The sequence below is a fragment of the Panthera leo genome, chromosome B3 (assembly GCF_018350215.1).
Source record: "Panthera leo isolate Ple1 chromosome B3, P.leo_Ple1_pat1.1, whole genome shotgun sequence".
Taxonomy (NCBI): domain Eukaryota; kingdom Metazoa; phylum Chordata; class Mammalia; order Carnivora; family Felidae; genus Panthera; species Panthera leo.
This window is the reverse complement of record NC_056684.1, coordinates 45,748,245-45,766,087: the sequence shown is the minus strand read 5'-3', so window position 1 is coordinate 45,766,087 and position 17,843 is coordinate 45,748,245. Positions and strand designations below refer to the sequence as shown.

Here is a 17,843-nt window from a genome sequence, read left to right as displayed (position 1 = left end):
CTGTGCTGACAGCTCACAACCTGGAGCCCGCTTCAATTCTGTGTCTCCTCTCTCTGCCGCTCTCCCGCTCATGCTCTGTCTCTGTCTCTCAAAAATAAACATTAAAAAAAAAAAAAAAGATTCTATGTCTTCATCTCTCGGCCCCAACCCTACTTGTGCTCTCTCTCAAAAATAAATAAACATTAAAATAAAATTTTTTTAATAAAAAAAAAAGCAGCATTTCAAATTCACTCCTTAAACCAGTGGTTCTCAACCAGATTGTATGCTAGAACGACCTGGAAACTTTTTAAAAAATAACCAATGCCCAAGAGCCCATCACCAATTCAATTAAGTCAGACTGTCTGGAGGTAGGGCCTAAGCATCTGTATTTTTTAAATGCTCCCCACGTGATTTAAATGTGCAGTCAGTTTTCTTTTCCTGCAAATGTGCCTTCTTTCTCTAAATGAAAGTAAGCTGATTTGAAGTCGGAAATCAAGTCTTCATATTTCCTTCAACACTTTAATCAATGAATTGCACAAAGTGGTGTAAAATAATGTTCTGTTTGCTTATATAAGAATGCTCTAAGCAGTAATATATGGAACTGTTGAATCACTATATTGTATACCTGAAATTAATGTAACACTGTGTGTTAACTATACTGGAATTAAAATTTTTAATTAAAAAAATACTCTAAAGCCCTAGCTTCCTGTTTTATTAGTTATAGCAGGCATTCATTTGTATTGCTCCCACATTTGAGGCGTATGTGTGCTAGGTACAAGCCCAGAATCATCCATGCTTTTCAGAAATTTAAGGCCCCAAAACCTCAGAATCAGAATTATTGCTAGGTAGTATATAGTGCTTAGTTGTCTTGCTTTATCTGATGTCTTCAAGTCCACACTTCATTCATTTACAAATATCTATCAAGCCTGATTATGTCAAATATTTATTAAACATGATTCTGTCTGGGTGCTCAGCCGGTACTAGGACTGCAGCCTGAGCAGGGCAGCTTTGGATCCTACCATTTAAGCACCTCCTAGTTTGTCAAGAAACATATGTTAAATAATTGTACAAATAGTTATTATTTCTATTGAGGTATACTATGTAAAGGGTACATAAACATGCTGTGGGTGCCTTTATCAGGACTTAGAACCGAGTTGGGATGTCAAGAAAAACTTCCTTGAGAAGGTAACATTTAAACTGAAAAATGAATCTTTTAGTTTAACCAGTTAGCAAAAAAAAAAAAAAGGATTAACTAAGCATATAAAACCTGTGTGCAAAGGCCCTGAGAAAGGAAAGAACTCTTTAAGGAATTATAAGAAGGCCTGTATGAAGCATAGAAAATAAGAGGCATGGTATAAGGGTAAAGAGATAGGTAAGTACCAGACCTTGTATAGAGTCCTGAGTTAAGAAGAGAAACACATCTTGGTCTCCTGATGGTCTAGTGGTTCTTTGTGGTTTTTTGTTTTTTGTTTTTCTTTTTTTTTTTGGCTTAGCAGGAGTGAGATAGTTCAATGGGAAAATAAGATCTCTGGCTGTTATTGGTGGTGGTTATGCAGCCTCTCCAGATGGAACTGTAGATGTTTTTCTCTTTTCTATCAAGGCCATGTCCCTGACCAGAAGTCCTTTACTTGTCAAGCTAGGTATTTCCACTGTTCCTATGTGGTTGGGGGAGGGATGCCTCCCCTCAAGACTTTCTACCATGTGTCTACTTCTGGACTAAGTATACATTTCTGTGAGATAATGATAACTCATAGAATGTGTACATTCTGTTTCTCTGCTTCCACGTTTTTCTCAGGGAACCTTCTTTTGTGGCTAAACAGTGTTTCAAAGATGATGTGTTATCTTCCTGCCCCCCCCCCCTCCCCCCTTGTACAACATTAAGGTGCTTTGGACTTCGAGGCAAGTGTGGATGTGGATTCAGTTAGGAGTCTATTGTGCAGGGCCAAGTAAGATGTTATACTGACTTGGACGAGGATGGTAAAGAAATGGAGAGTAGAAAGATTCCATAGACATTTAGGAGATATAATCAACCAGATTTGGTGATTACGATATAAAAAATAAGAAAGAATGTTTTCTGGATTCTGAGCATGAAGAACTGGATAAATGGTGGTGTTCCAGAGAACACTGGATGAGGAGAAGAGAAACATCATGAAATCAGCCTTGGAACTGTTAGAGCTGCTTCCAAGGCATTCCTCCAAGTGGAAATGTTGGGTAAATGGTTCAAGACTGGAATAATTTTGGGGTATAAATGGTAATTTGGGGAAAGGATGAGATTCACAAGGTAAATACAGAAGAGAAGAAAAGAGAAGGCTTAGGACAGAGATTTAAGGAGTGCCAACATTTAAGGATCAACTAAAGGAATATGAACTAGCAAAGGAGACTGAGAAAGAAAAAAAGAAAAGGAAAATCTGAAGAGTATGGTATCATGTAAGCCAATGGGGAGAGAGTATTTCAAGAACAGAGATCTCACTTGTTAACTGCTGTTGAGAGGATGAGAAACATGAGAACACTGGGGGGGAACCTGTCCATTGGTGATGGATTTCATTGGTATCTTTTAGAGAATGGTAGCAGGAAAAACTCAATTTGAATTGGTTAGGTGATTGGAATGTCAGGAACTAGAAACGGATTATAGGAAACTATTTGAAACTGTGTGGGAGCATAGACATAATGGCTCATAGCTGTAGTGGCATATGGAATCCAGAGGGTTTTTTTGTTTTGTTTTTTGTGTCTTTAAAAAAATTTTTTAATGTTTATTTTTGAGAGAGAGAGACAGAGTGCGAGCAGGGGAGGGGCAAAGGGCAAGAGGGAGACACAGAATCCAAAGCAGGCTCTAGGCTCTGAGCTGTCAGAACAGAGCCCAATGCGGGGCTCGAACTCATAAACCATGAGATCTTCACCTGAAACGATGTCAGACACTTCATCGACTAAGGCACCCAAGCGCCCCTGTTTTTGTTTTTTTCATGTGAGAGACTTGGTCATGTTTGGACTCAATAGAGTGAGAAAGCTTGAAGATTCAGGAGAGGAGATAATTGATGTTAGAAGGCCCCTAAGAAGGTGAGATAGGATAGAAGTTTTCACAGGTAAAGGGGATTAACCCATGATTGAAAAAGAGATCTGTTCATTGTAAAGGAGGGAAGGAATAGACTATGAGTACAGCTACGGGTAAATTTATAGATTTGGTGGCAGGAACTAGAGAAAGCTACTGTCTGAATGCTTCTAGTTTCTGTGTTGTTTGGAAGGCACGATCCTTTACTAAGACTGAGAAGGTAAGTTTGGTTCCAGATTTGAAGGAGGTAGTTTGAAATAGTCTTTATAGCACCTGGGGGGAAATTCTAACCAGAGAAATTGAGGATGGTAATTATTACGTGAATATGCCTCCTGGATGATTTTTCTGTAGACGTATTCATCAGAGTATAGGCAAAGCAAAGGTAGCTAGTTTATTATTCTACATTTGGGACTTTAAGTGGGTACAATAAAGAATAGAAAAGCAAAGGAATTGAGGAACATCATTCTCTACTAAGGTAATCCTGTTTTTACAGAAGAAATAAATTGGAACAACAATCTTGGTGGCCAGTCACTAAGGGAAATAATTACTTTCCCTTTTTTACTATAGTGACCACCAAACTGAAACTGTAACATTGTTTTTGCTTTTTATTTTGAAAAACTGAAAACTTAGAGAAAAATGAGACTAATTTAATGTGTGCCTATTATACTGATCAGTTTCAACAATTTTGACATTTACTGTTTTCATCTATTTTTGTATTTTTGCTTATATTTCAATATACATGTCTAAACAAGGACATTTTTCTTTCAAATCACAGTACCATTACTGCATCTAACAAAATTAACTATTATTTTTAGTATTATCTAATACCCAAGCCATATTCAAGTCTCCCATTTGTCTTTCAAATGGCTTTATAGATGGTTTGTTCAAACCAGGGTCTAATGAAGGAACATACATTTAGTGAAGTAAGTCTAATTTAATATCATGCAAATTTTGTGTTTTCTAGGAATCTTACGGGCCTGTGAACATATTTATTTATGTCTCATTATACTCCTCTCAGTCCTATTTCCTGTATTCCCATTAAACTATCTTTCCAATCATGAGTGTCTATAAATAAGACACTGCTTTACATCTGGCAGAGTACCTAATGAGTACATTCTTTGTAAGAGTCTGAGACATTTTCCCTCCTCATTGACCCAATGGCTGATTAACTGATTTACAACAAAATCTATAACATTTCTTCGGCTGTTGGTGTAGAGCTAAAAGCCCTAAAATAGAATACTTAATATAAAGTTTAGGAAAGGCATTCCTCCATCATGGCATCCATTAGCTTGAGAAGGAAATAGGATATAAGATTGTGACCTTGTTCTATTAAACCTGTTCAGCATTGAAACTATTATTCTCTACCACTAATTCCTGGGTTGTTAGAATTTCTGTAGTTCTTTATAAATTTGAGCCCCAGGGAGTCTGATCTAATAAGGATATAAGCAAGGAAAAATTATAAAGCTGCTTTTTCAAATAAGATATGGTTGCTTTTAATACTACATTAGGTCTTCATGACATTTCACTTTTGAAGACCCTCAGATTTTAGGGCCATTTTATGCATTCATATTTAATGATCATTTCTCATCTTCCTACCCCTGTGAACTCTTTGGAATACCTATAATATAAATACAGTTGATCCCACAGAATTCCAGGTATACTTTAAACAAAAAATAAATTTAACACAGGGATAGAATACTTTCTACTACAGATAAATGGTGTCTATAACTAGGAGCCTATAATAATAAATTGTGGAGTATTAAACTATTTATATAAATGCCAATAATAAATTGGTAATGTCATACATGTCTGTAACTCTGTTATTTGTGGGGCTTATTTTTTACTATGATTTGCAGAAAGGGTCTTTATGCTTTCTGATACCCCTGTCATATCATATGCCATTATCATCCCCGGACCAAGCTCTACAAGGAGGAAGTCCGTGTTGGCAGGGCAAAGGATTACCTAGGAAAGGTTGTCATCTACAATTGTTTTATTGATTGTACTATTTCTTTAGGAATTTACTAAACTCTAATTGATGTGTAAAAATCTTTTTTCATTTAAAGTCTTTCAAACTCTAGAGACATATGATCTAGGACTTTTATTTGACCACAGGGAAGGTATATGTCTCTAGTATTTAATGTCTCTAGTATTCATCCTTGTTCTGACTCCTCTTTTTAGGCACTGAATAGAGGCAGGGACAAATTCTCTGTTAGGTTAAACTTTTTGATGACTCTATGTAAAGCATTGAAGACTATAGATATTTCTAAAACCTGTACCTCGACAAAGTATTCTCTCTTTACTAACTTTATGATTCCATATTCATAGACTATTTATTAGGCCTTCTGCCATTGCACAGTCACAATAGATGGGTTAGTCAAATTGATATTTTTTTTTTCCTGAATACTGTCTACTAATCGACCTTACACTTCCCAACTATCTAACATAACATGATCTATGGTTTTTATTGCATAGCTTCTCATGACATTTTCCCTAACCATAGATATTAATTGACTTCCTGTTACTGGAAAGTCCTCTTATCATTCCTAGTTTTGTGATTTACCATTACTGAGTCTTGGACAAGTACCTTTGCTGTTTATTCCTGTTGCTAGCAAAGTAATCAAGTACAGCTCTTGTTAGTTATTTGTTGTAATAACACTCTCCGTGATTCCTTCATTAAACTCTTCATCCCTCATCCATCAGGTCCATCAGGAACAAGTAACCTATATCCCCCCAATTTCTGCTATCTCTTATGTTACCTTGCTCCATGTACTACCACTTAATCTTGTACACAACTAAACTGGGCAGATCATCTTGGCAAATCCGTATTTTGAGTATGTGATCCTATGAAGATCTTTGCTTTTCATCAGCATAACTAGATTAGGATCTGAAAGCAGCAGGAAGAGACCCACCCTAGTGAGAGAGCAGATGCTTTCAGTGCCATTCCTGTGGTTCCAGGTAGTAAGGTGACTTTTTTATCCAGGCAAGAAATTTGAAAGTATAAAAATGAGTTGTAAATAAACTACCTCTTTAGTAGAAACAGACCTTTGTAGGTCTCTTTTGCTTTTCATATTGTCTATATAATCATGACTTTTAGATTCTTATATATATAATTATATACCTAAGATTTAATTATTCCATTTTATTCTTATGATCCTTCTCCATTCTGCTTGCTCTTGAGTAAGGTAAACTACTAATTCCTTGGGTGTTTATAGATCACTTGGCTTCTAGATCTTTGGTTTATATAATGACATCTGTGTAGTTCTTTCCCCATCATGACACCCTCTTTTTTTTTTTTGTGACGTCCTCTTAATCATCCCTTATCCATGTCAGCCTTCATATCCATGTCTTTTATATTCATAACTGTTTATTGTACCTCTTGGTTTTAATTACTGACATCTCTGGAGTATATCAAAACCAGGATTTTTGGGGTTGGCTTTTGTTTGTTTGCATTTTTACTTTACATTTAGGGATAAGAAGCAAAAAGTAGTTTAGGAGGAGATACAGTTCTAAATAAGTGCTAAGGCCATATTAAATAAATCTATTCTCTGTTCTTTTTGACTAAGACTATACTGGGATTTGTCTTTTTCCATAGAAGGCTACGTTGAAGTAAAAATTCAATTAATTTAGGATTTTTTAAATTTAGTTATTTAAAAAAATTTTTAGGGGCGCCTGGGTGGCTCAGTTGGTTAAGCGTCCGACTTCAGCTCAGGTCACGATCTCGTGGGCTGTGAGTTCGAGCCCCGCGTCGGGCTCTGGGCTGATGGCTCAGAGCCTGGAGCCTGCTTCCGATTCTGTGTCTCCCTCTCTCTCTGCCCCTCACCCATTCATGCTCTGTCTCTCTCTCTCTCTCAAAAATAAACGTTAAAAAAAAAATTAAAAAAAAAATTTTTTAATGTTTATTTTTGAGAGAGAGAGAGAGAAACTGAGTGTGAGCATGAGCAGGGGAAGGAGCAGAGAGAGGGAGACACAGAATCTGAAGTAGGCTCCAAGCTCTGAGCTGTCAGCACAGAGCCTGATGTGGGGTAGAACTCATGAACTGCAAGATCATGACCCGAGCCAAAGTTGGACGCTTAACCAACTGAGCCACCCACATACCCCAAAATTTAGTTTGTTTTTTAAAAAAATTTTTTTAACGTTTATTTATTTTTGAGACAGAGAGAGACAGAGCATGAGCGGGGGAGGGTCAGAGAGAGAGGGAGACACAGAATCTGAAACAGGCTCCAGGCTCTGAGCAGTCAGCACAGAGCCCAACGCGGGGCTCAAACTCACAGACCACAAGATTGTGACCTGAGCCGCAGTCAGACGCTTAACTGACTGAGCCACCCAGGCGCCCTAGTTTTTTTTTTTTTAAAGGTGGCTGATACATCAAAAATTGTCACATTAAAAAAAATTTTTAAGGGGGGTGGGGGTGAGGAATGTAGAAACAGACTAAGATAGGTGATAGATTTTACAGTGTAGGCAGAGAGATTTTCTCCTAAATGGGAGACAGGAAAAGGTGATAGCTACAGAAATTTTGAGATAGATTTAGGTGGTATTCATGAATTGAATCTTATATTCAACTAGCATTATGTGCCTTGCATTGTGCTAAACACTTTACATGTATTATCTCATTTAATTTTCACAGCTTCTGAGGAGTCGATGTTATTACTCCCACTTTACAACTGAATGAATAAGCTTAAAGGCACTAAGTAACTTGCCCGAGACCATTCAGAGTATAAGCACCTCCAGTCTGACTTTCAAGCCCACACTCAACAGCTCTGCCTCTCTGGATGGATAAGAAAGCTATTTGTAGACGAGAGAGATGCTTGTTAAGTAGAAGTAAAGTTCTTTCAATTTATAAAATATCTTAGAAATTTTCTGGTTAAACCTACTCTATATCACTTCATAATAAAGAAAAGAAGAGCCCAAAGACATTAAGTAATTTGAATCCAAGCTTGTCAACCAAAAATATTTGGCAGTGTTGGGGCGCCTGGGTGGCTTGTTGGTTCAGCTCAGGTCATGATCTCACAGTCCGCCCCCGTTGGGCTCTGTGCTGACAGCTCAGAGCCTGGAGCCTGCTTCATATTCTGTGTCTTCCTCTCTCTCTGCCCCTCCCCTACTCATGCTCTGTCTCTCTGTCTCAAAAATAAATAAAAACATTAAAAAAAAATTAAAATATATTTGGCAGTGCTTTCCACCATATTTAAAGGCTGGAATTACATAATTAATTTGTTTATACATTTGACAAGTTTTCTTCTATTTTATCAATTTACAAATTATGATGACATTGTCATGTATGTTGTTAATACAAGTAAATCATAGTCTGTATAGAACTAATTTATCAGGCTATTTTAAATGTTTATTTTTGAGAGAGAGAGAGAGAGAGAGAACAAACGGGAGGGGCAGAGAGAGGGAAACACAAACTCTAAAACAGGCTTCAGGCTCTGAGCTGTCAGCACAGAGCCCAGAGCCTGACATGGGGCCTGAACCCACAAACTGTGAGATTATGACCTGAGCCAAAGTCAGACGCTTAACCGACTGAGCCACCCAGGCACCCCTATCAGGGTATTTGAGATAAAATAGTTTTTCATTCTGTCTTTGGTGATCCAATTGCCTAGTTTTCTTTGTTTGTTTTAATTTTTTTTTTCAAGTTTACATCCCTGTTAGTTAGCATACGGTGCAAAAATTATTTTAGTAGTAGAACCCAGTGATTCATCCCCTACATATAACACCCAGTGCTCATCCCAACAAGTGTCTTCCTTAATGCCCCTTGCCCATTTAGCCCATCCCCTCACCCACAACCCCTCCAGCAACCCTCAATTTGTTCTCTAGATTTATGACTCTTTTATGTTTTGTTCCCTCCCTGTTTTTCTATTATTTTTGCTTCCCTCCCCTTTTGTTCATCTGTTTGATATCTTAAATTCCACATATGAGTGAAGTCATATGATATTTGTCTTTCTCTGACTAATTTCACTTAGCATATTACACTCTAGTTCCATCCACATTATTGCAAATGGCAAGATTTCATTCTTTTTGGTTGTCGAGTAATAACTCCATTGTATATATATATATATATACACCACATCTTCATTTTCCATTCATCTGTCAGTGGACATTTGGGCTCTTTCCATACTTTGGCTATTGTCGATAGAGCTGCTATAAACATTGGGGTGCATGTGCCCCTTTGAAACAGCACACCTGTGTCCCTTGGATAAGTACCTAGTACTGTAATTGCTGGATTGTAGGGAAGTTCTATTTTTAACTTTTTGAGGAACCTCCATACTGTTTTCCAGACTCCAATTGCCTCGTTGGTAAAAAAATTATGAAAATTATCTAATGTCATTTATTTATTATTTTCATATAACAAAAGACTTATACATTGTATACATTAATACCTAATTTAAGAATTTAATAAATGCATCTTGTATACATTATTTTCTTTCTTTTAATAATGATGATGATATTTATTGAGCAGTATTCCCATGATAGACATAAGCCCTTTAAATGTTTATTTATTTTTTTTAGAAAGAGAGAGAGAACACAAGCAGGGAAAGAGCAGAAAGCAAGGAGAGAGAGAATCCCAAGGAAACTCTGCACTGTCAGCACAGAGCCAGATGTGGGGCTCGAACTCATGAACTGTGAGATCATGACCTGAGCCGAAACAAGAGTCAGATGCTTAACTGACTGAGTCACCCAGGTGCCCCTGTATTTGTTGTTTTTTTAAAAATTAGTGTTTAGAGACTAGTGAGTAAGATTGGGAGAAAGAGTCAAGGTTTAGAAAAGAATGCTTTGACTAGATAATGAAGAAAAGTGCTAGGATATATAAGCAAGAAATACTCTTGATGGTGATTTAATTGTAGACTCTCAGGAACAAATGGGCCTAAACTATTCAGTACTAATTAATACATACTTTGCTATTCTACACTGCAATTATATAAAGGAACTGTTGAGTAATAACCAGCATTGTTGACAGGGGACTAGTAACAGACTTTTTTGATACATGTCAAGATCTAAAAGAGGAAGAAATTGAGGCTGATGGTCCATGAGAAGACAGGACATCTATTTCAAGAAAGAGACACCATTTTAGTTAAGCTTACAAATATTCATATGCTATGGGTAGTAATGGCTTTCAACAAACCCTCCCAGAATTTACTCATCTTTTTTGTTGTTGTTGTTAATGTTTATTTTTGAGAGAGACAGAGAGAGTGTGGGAGGGGCAGAGAGAGGAGGATAGAGGATCTGAAGCAGGCTTTGTGCTGACAGTAGAGAACCCGATGTGGGGCTCGAACTCAAGAACCGTGAGAATATGACCTGAGCTGAAGTCAGACACTTAACCAACTTTTTTTAAGATTACTTATTTATTTTGAGAGAGAGAGAGAGAGAGAGAGAGAGTGAGCATGAGTGCAGGAGGGGCAGAGATAGGGGGAGAGAGCCAATCCCAAGCAGGCTCCGTGCTGTCAGCACAGAGCCCAGTGCAGGGCTCAGTCTCATGTACCATGAGATCATGACCTGAGCCAAAATCAAGAGTTGGATGCTTAATCACCTGAGCCACCCACGCACCCCCAGAATTTACCTATCTTAAAGTGTCCTTGGAGAGTAAGACTGTGGTTTCTTTTCCTAGTTAGTAGCCATTCTAATATACGATGTACATAAAATAAATTGTAAAATCTCAATATTGTATAATATAATGACATGTTAAAGTGTACGGTGACAAGTATAGGTATAGAAGGGTCAGATTTATTCAACAGTGGAATACTGGCTAGAAAGAACTTTGAGGTTTTCTCTTAAATTATTTTATCAAATTATTTTAGGACAAAGTAGACCCTGACTGGGCATTAAAAATATGTTAAGTAATGAGGATGCATGGATGAATAAAACATGCCTCTGGTCCTCAAGGAGCTAGAAATACATTAAGACAGAGAAGTAAATAGACACACTACTACAATTCAATGTGTAAAGTGCTATGATAGTGGTAAATGCAGCATTTCTATGGAATCACAAAAAAGGGTACCCAATACAAAGTAAGGAGAGATCATTACTTTCCATGATATGAATCCTCAAGCACTTAGCATAATACTGAGCATATGGTGGTCTTCAAATATTTGATGAATTGGAACCTACTTGATTTAAAAAAAAAAAAAAAAAAAAGAGCCTGGGCTTAATTTTTGCTTAAAGCGAAGTCTTTAAACTGTTTATGCCAAAATGTTTTTCTTTATGAGTACTTTCATGTTGATTGAGTAATTTCAGTGACCATATAAATTAATCAGAGCTCTGTAGAGCTAACTCTTGGATGTAACTAGTAGTAGACAACAGGATGGATTTCATATTTTAGAAACAGCTGTGCTGCACAGAGCTGGACACATAGTAAATGTTCAACACTAATTATTTAGTTTTTTAAAAAAACTTCAGAGTTTATGGGGCACCTGGGTGGCTCAGTCGAGCGTCTGACTTCGGCTCAGGTCATGATCTCACGGTTTGTAGTTTGAGCCCCACATCAGGCTCTGTGCTGACAGCTCAGAGCCTGGAGCCTGCTTTGAACTCTGTGTCTTCCTCTCTCTCTCTCTCTCTCTCTCTCTGCCCCACCCCCACTCATGCTCTGTCTCTCAAGAATGAATAAACGTTATGGGGCGCCTGGGTGGCTCGGTGGGTTAAGCGTCCGACCTCGGCTCAGGTCATGATCTCACGGTCTGTGAGTTCGAGCCCTGCCTCGGGCTCTGTGCTGACCGCTCAGAACCTGGAGCCTGTTTCAGATTCTGTGTCTCCCTCTCTCTCTGCCCCTCCCCTGTTCATGCTCTGTCTCTCTCTGTCTCAAAAATAAATAAACGTTAAAAAAAAAATAGAAAAAAAAGAATGAATAAACATTAAATTTTTTTAAATAAATAAAATTTCAGAGTTTATTCAGTGATTTCTTGTTGCAAATGACAAGATCTCATTCTTTTTATGGCTCAGTAATATTCCACATATATATGTGTATATATATGTATATGTATATATATATATACACATATACATATATATACATTGCACAACTTCTTTATCCATTCACCAGTAGACATTTAGCTGTTGATAATGCTGCTGTAACCATTGTGGTGCACGTATCTGTTTGAATCAGTATTTTGTATCCTTTGAATAAATACCTAGAGGTGCAATTGCTGGATTGTAGGATAGTTCTGTTTTTAAATTTTTGAGGAACCTCCATACTTTTTTCCAGAGTGGCTACACCAGTTTACATTCCCATGGACAGTGTAAGAGGGTTCCTCTTTCTCTACATCCTCACCAACACCTGTTGTTTCCTGTGTTAATTTTACCCATTCTGACAGGTGTGAGGTGATACCTTATTGTGGTTTTGATTTGTATTTCCCTGATGAGTGATGTTGAGCATCTTCTCTCATGTGTCTGTTAGCCATCTGCAAGTCTTTGGAGAAATGTCTATTCATGTCTTCTCATTTTTTAACCAGATTATTTTGGGGGGGGGGGTGTTGAGTTGTATAAGTTCTATATATATTTGGGATACTAACCCTTTATCTGATACATCATTTGCAAATATCTTCTCCCATTCTGAAGGTTGCCTTTTAGTTTTGTTGATTGTTTCCTTCACTTTATAGAAGATTGTTATCTTGATGAAGTCCCAGTTACTTGTTTTTCCTTTTTTTTCCCCTTGCCTTAGGAGACATATCTAGTAAGAAGTTCCTACAGCCTGATGTCAAAGAAGTTACTGCCTGTGTTCTCTAGGATTTTGATGGTTTCTTGTCTCACATTTGTCTTTCATCCATCTTGAATTTATTTTTGTGTGTGGTGTAAGAGAGAGGCCAGTTTCGTTCTTTTGCATGTTGCTGTTCAGTTTTCCCAACACCATTTGTTGAAGAGACTGTCTTTTTTCCATTGGATATTCTTTCCTGCTTTGTGGAAGATGAGTTGACTGTATAGTTGTGGATCTATTCGATGATTTCTCTAACCCTACCACCAAACTCTTTAAAGGAGTTTCTTAATTACTAAGATTAATTTAATAAATTAATCTTAATTACTAAGATTAATGAAATAACATGAAAAGCATGAATCTTGTGCAGTAATAAGTACTATATTAACCAGTGGGAACCCTGAGCAAGTAAAATGAAAGCCATATCCTTGGCATATATGAAGGAAAAATGGCTTCTAAACCTTATATGTAATACTAGGGACACTTTACATATGATTGGACTTAGAACTAATCCTTATGAAAAATTAGAAGTCGGTACTAAATTCTGTGGTAGTGACTATAAATACAAATGAATTCATTAATTAATTCAGTAAATTTAGGTTTCAACTTTATGATCACCCCACCCTAGGCCCAGAGATACAGACATTTAAAAATATAGTCTGGGAATGATGCAGGGAAACACAATCGTGGCACAGTGTGATTCAGTGCTATAATAGAAATAAGTACCAAGTACTGTTGGTATACAAAAGAAGAACAGCTAATGGTGCAGAAAAAGAAAAAATTAGTATGAATTAGGTTAGTCATAAGCTTAATTTTTTTAATAAGCAGGCAATGTGATATCATTTTGTTGTGACTTTGTAACATTTGCTACCTGATATGTTTTTAAGGAACTTGTAGATTATATTTCTGTTATATAAAATGAGATTATATACCCCCAAAGGCTATTTATAAGTCATGTGGTAGTTGAGTTTGCCAGCGGCTTCCCAAATGTCATTATACTATAGTATACCAATTATGAACTATATTCAAACCCAGGTTGACTTAATTCAGTGAACAAATAAGGTATCTACTTTGTCTGCTGTTTATTATATCTAACTACTAGGAATCATTAATATGCTATAAACATACAGATGATGAAATTTCCTGTAAATATTAACCAGTTTTGATCCATATAACAGTCTTTTTTCTTTCTTATTAAGGGTCTACTGTATTTGCTGGTAACAGACCAGGGGTTTCTTACGGAAGAAAAAGTTGTTTGGGAAAGCCTACACAATGTGGATGGTGATGGAAATTTCTGTGACTCAGAATTTCATCTGCGGCCTCCTTCAGATCCTGAAACCGTATACAGAGGACAACAGGATCAGATAGATCAGGTAGATTTGCTTTCTTTTCTTATCATTTAAAATGCTCATTCCTTTTGGGGCACCTCGGTAGCTCAGTCATTTAAGCATTCCGACTCTTGCTTTTGGCTCAGGTCATGATCTCCCAGCTTCATGGGTTCGAGCCCTGCATCAGGCTCTGCGCTGAGAGCACAGAGCCTGCTGGGGATTCTCTCTCTCCTCTCTCTGCCCCTCCCCCACTGGTGCTGTCTCTCTCTCTCTCAAAAGTAAATAAACTTAAAAAAAATTAAAATTCTCCTTTCAAATGTGAATTCACTTATCCAAAACTTTTGAACTAAAGATTTATTCATTTATACGCTTGTGAAATTTTCCTGACATTTTCTAAATCGGTAAATGATCATTTTACGTGTTGTACATTGACTCTACACTTTGGTTCAGAAGGCCAGTGTATATTGAATTGTGAAGGTCATGGTACAGAGTTTGAATTTTATTTTAATTGTAGGGAAGATATGGCAAGTGTTAAACATGGAAGTAAGATGATCTACCTTTTTTAAAGGCTGCTATGTGAAGAATGCATAGGAATTACACAGGTATAAATGGAGACTAGCAATTCAAGCGAGAGGTGATGATGGCTGAGCACTGGTGCTAGAGATGAGATGAGTACAGATTTAAGATATATTTGGGTAGTTAGAAAAAGTAGAAAAAAGAGTCTTGAAGATAGCATGCAGTGGGTAAAAAGTAAAACTTATAAAGTCTTAGAGTCCAAGGTAAGCAGACGTTTACAACAAGTGCTGCTCAAGTGAGTAGAAGTCTCATTAAGAAGTGAGACAGATGAGATCTTTGTCTGCTATAGGTTGGCAGGCTTGGAGCCATAGGAGTGTTTACTATTGGAAGTATAACAGTGATATGACTTCTTCCCTGACTGAGGCAGAAAATTGGTCATGTTGAACAGTTGGCACATGAGTCTAATGTTGATAACATCAGATGCTGATAACAATTTAAGTAGATAAGATAGACTGTTCATTTAGCCAATATTCACTGAGCTGTTGTATTCCTGGTACTATTAACAAGCTCCTGGGGACTCACAGATAAATCATATAGTACAATCCTCACAATTCTATAGTCTAACAGAGGCCGATATTTGACCAATTAATTATTATATGTCATCCTCTATAATGGCAGTTGCACAGAAGAATACTTCCTTGATTCAAAGATGCTAATCTTTCTTGGACTTTTGGAAGTTAAGTATCCAAACAGCTATAATAATCAACATACGCATTTTCCTTCAGAAGCTTTATGGGGTTATTTAAAATATATATATTACTTGAGAAATGTGCAAGATTTTTCTAACACTATATATAAAAAATATCAGCAGAGGGAATGAAGGTAAGGCAATAGATTGCTACAGTAGTAAAGATGTAAGATGTGAGAAAAAAGATACATGATACTGTCTGTGGAAATAGCAAGGAAAGAGTGGATTTAAGACCTAGGGACTTGGCAAAGAGCAGTTTGAAGAAGTGAGAAAAATTTGAAGGACAAATTCTTCATATTAGTAAGATATTCATGCTAGATAGTCCAAGGTCTTCACAGATAACCACCTTTTAGATATCTTCTGTGGGTGGTTAATATTCTCTTATTTTGAGGATAGACTGGGAGAGATAAACAGAGTAGTCAAGTTTCATTCAGTACTAATTCTTAATGAATGTGGGTGTTAAGTATTTTTAAGTTTACTCATTTATTATTTCTGAAGGACAGAGAGAGAGAGTGTATGTGCACGTGCTCAAGGGGGGAGGGGCAGAGAAAGAGAGAGGGAAACACAGAATCCAAAGCAGGCTCCAGGCTCTGAACTATCAGTAGAGTCCAAGATGGGGCTTGAACTCAAAAACCGTGAGATCATGACTTGAGCTGAAGTTGGGTGCTTAACCAACTAAGCCACCCAGGCGCTCCAGATTATACAACTTTCAGCCGAAGATGCATCACTTTTTCTCAGAGGAAATAATTTGGGTGTGTGGGAGATGGGAGGAAGAGGTGTTTAAGTAATTGAATATGCCTGTATGTTCGAAAACTGTTGGCTTTAAAAATCATGTTTTGGAAGACCATTTAGTAAATGATTTGGGGAAATTCTTATTTTAAAAAAAAGTTTTTTGACATTAAATGGGGGTTGGAAGATGTGGTGGAGTTTGTGTGTTAATGTAGAAAAAGCTAGGTGGATATATATCAATTGTTAATAATAGTTATCTTTGCATAATGATATGGCAATTTTAACTTATTTATGCTTTTTTATTTTGTTTCAGTTTTCTGCAGATGTGTTTCTTTCATAAACCGGGCAAGGTTTATTTTATTTTTGTTTGTAGGCTCCATGCCCAACATGGGGCTTGAACTCACAACCCCAAAATCAAGAGTTGCATGCTCTAGACAGAGCCACCCAGGCACCCATAGGGGGAGTTTGGTGAGGGTTTTTTTTTTTTTGGTTTTGGTTTTTAGGGAATTGTTTTTTTTGTTTTGTTTTGTTTTGCTTTCATTTAAGTAGGTTTCATGCCCATTGCAGAGCCCAATGCAGGGCTTGAACTCAAGACCCAAGATCAAGAGTTGGCCAAGATCAAGAGTTGGATGCTTAACCCACTGAGCCACCCAGGCACCCCTAGGGGAGTTGTTTTTAAAGCTTTCTTGAATGCTTTATATACTGCTTCTAGAAATAATTTTAAATGAATTCCAAGAATATTTAGAACAATGGCAGCATCACTGAAATTGTAGCTCTCAACACTTAGATAGCTTTAATTTTTATATATATTTAAGCTCTGGTATGTTTTTTAAAAGCCATTCTCATAGTTTTGTAGGTACAACCTCTGCATTTACACTTACCAGTTCTTGAGTGAAATCTCATAGCTAAAGAGGTTTATAATTTAATTTCTTAGGACTATCTTATGGCATTATCTCTACAACAAGAACAGCAGAGCCAAGAGATCAACTGGGAACAAATACCCGAAGGAATCAGTGATTTGGAACTAGCAAAGAAACTCCAAGAAGAGGAGGATAGACGGGCTTCTCAATATTATCAGGAACAGGAACAAGCAGCAGCAGCTGCTGCTTCTGCTTCTCCACAGGCCCAGGTAAAAGCTAGGATTCGTGCCAAGATAAGTATTTTAAATTAGGTATTGATTCTTCAATTACATTAGCATGTTAGCACCTGTGGATTTTATGGCATTGTCCTAAGTTTGTGTTTATCTTAATATACTTCTTATTTAGTAAAATTATTTTTCCTGAGATTCTGAGGGCAAGATTTTTCAGTTAAAAAATTTAATTCCAATAGAGTTAACATAGTGTTCTATTAGTTCTAGGTGTACAATTTGGTGATTTAACAATTCTATGCATTACTCAGTGCTCATCAAGCTAAGTGTTCTTTTAATCCCCTTCACCTATTTCCCCCATCCCCCTCTCCTCTGGGAAGCATCTCTTTGTTCTCTGTAGTTAAGAGTATTTTGTTTTGTCTTTGTTTTTCTTTGTTCATTTGTTTTGTTTCCTAAATTCCATGTATGAGTGAAATCATATGGTATTTGTCTTTCTCTGACCTACTTCACTTAGTATTGTACTCTCTACCTCCATCCATGTTATTGCAAATGGTAAGATTTCATTTTTTTTTAATTTTTAAAAAATGTTTATTTTTGAGAGAGAGCATGAGCAGGGAAGGGACAGAGAGGGAGAAACAAAGAATCCAAAGCAGGCTCCAGGCTCTGAGCTGTCAGCACAGAGCCCATTTTGGGGCTCGAATTCATGAACTGCAACATCATGACCTAAGGCAAAG

At 37.0% G+C, this 17,843-nt stretch overlaps 2 protein-coding genes across 7 annotated transcripts in view; one reads left to right on the top strand and one right to left on the bottom strand.

Moving 5' to 3' along the window:
• Positions 1-17,843, bottom strand: part of SLTM (SAFB like transcription modulator) — a 127,744-nt gene that overhangs the window by 24,291 nt on the left and 85,610 nt on the right. The window lies entirely within an intron of this gene.
• Positions 1-17,843, top strand: part of MINDY2 (MINDY lysine 48 deubiquitinase 2) — an 81,806-nt gene that overhangs the window by 54,476 nt on the left and 9,487 nt on the right. For all 6 annotated transcript variants that reach the window (XR_006203561.1, XR_006203560.1, XM_042941896.1 and 3 more), the window contains 2 exons: positions 13,901-14,074; positions 16,957-17,151. Coding sequence is in view for 4 of the 6 variants with exons in the window: in XM_042941896.1 (XP_042797830.1) it covers positions 13,901-14,074; positions 16,957-17,151 (369 nt within the window). In the remaining 2 variants the exon portion in view is untranslated. The remainder of the gene's footprint in view (positions 1-13,900; positions 14,075-16,956; positions 17,152-17,843) is intronic.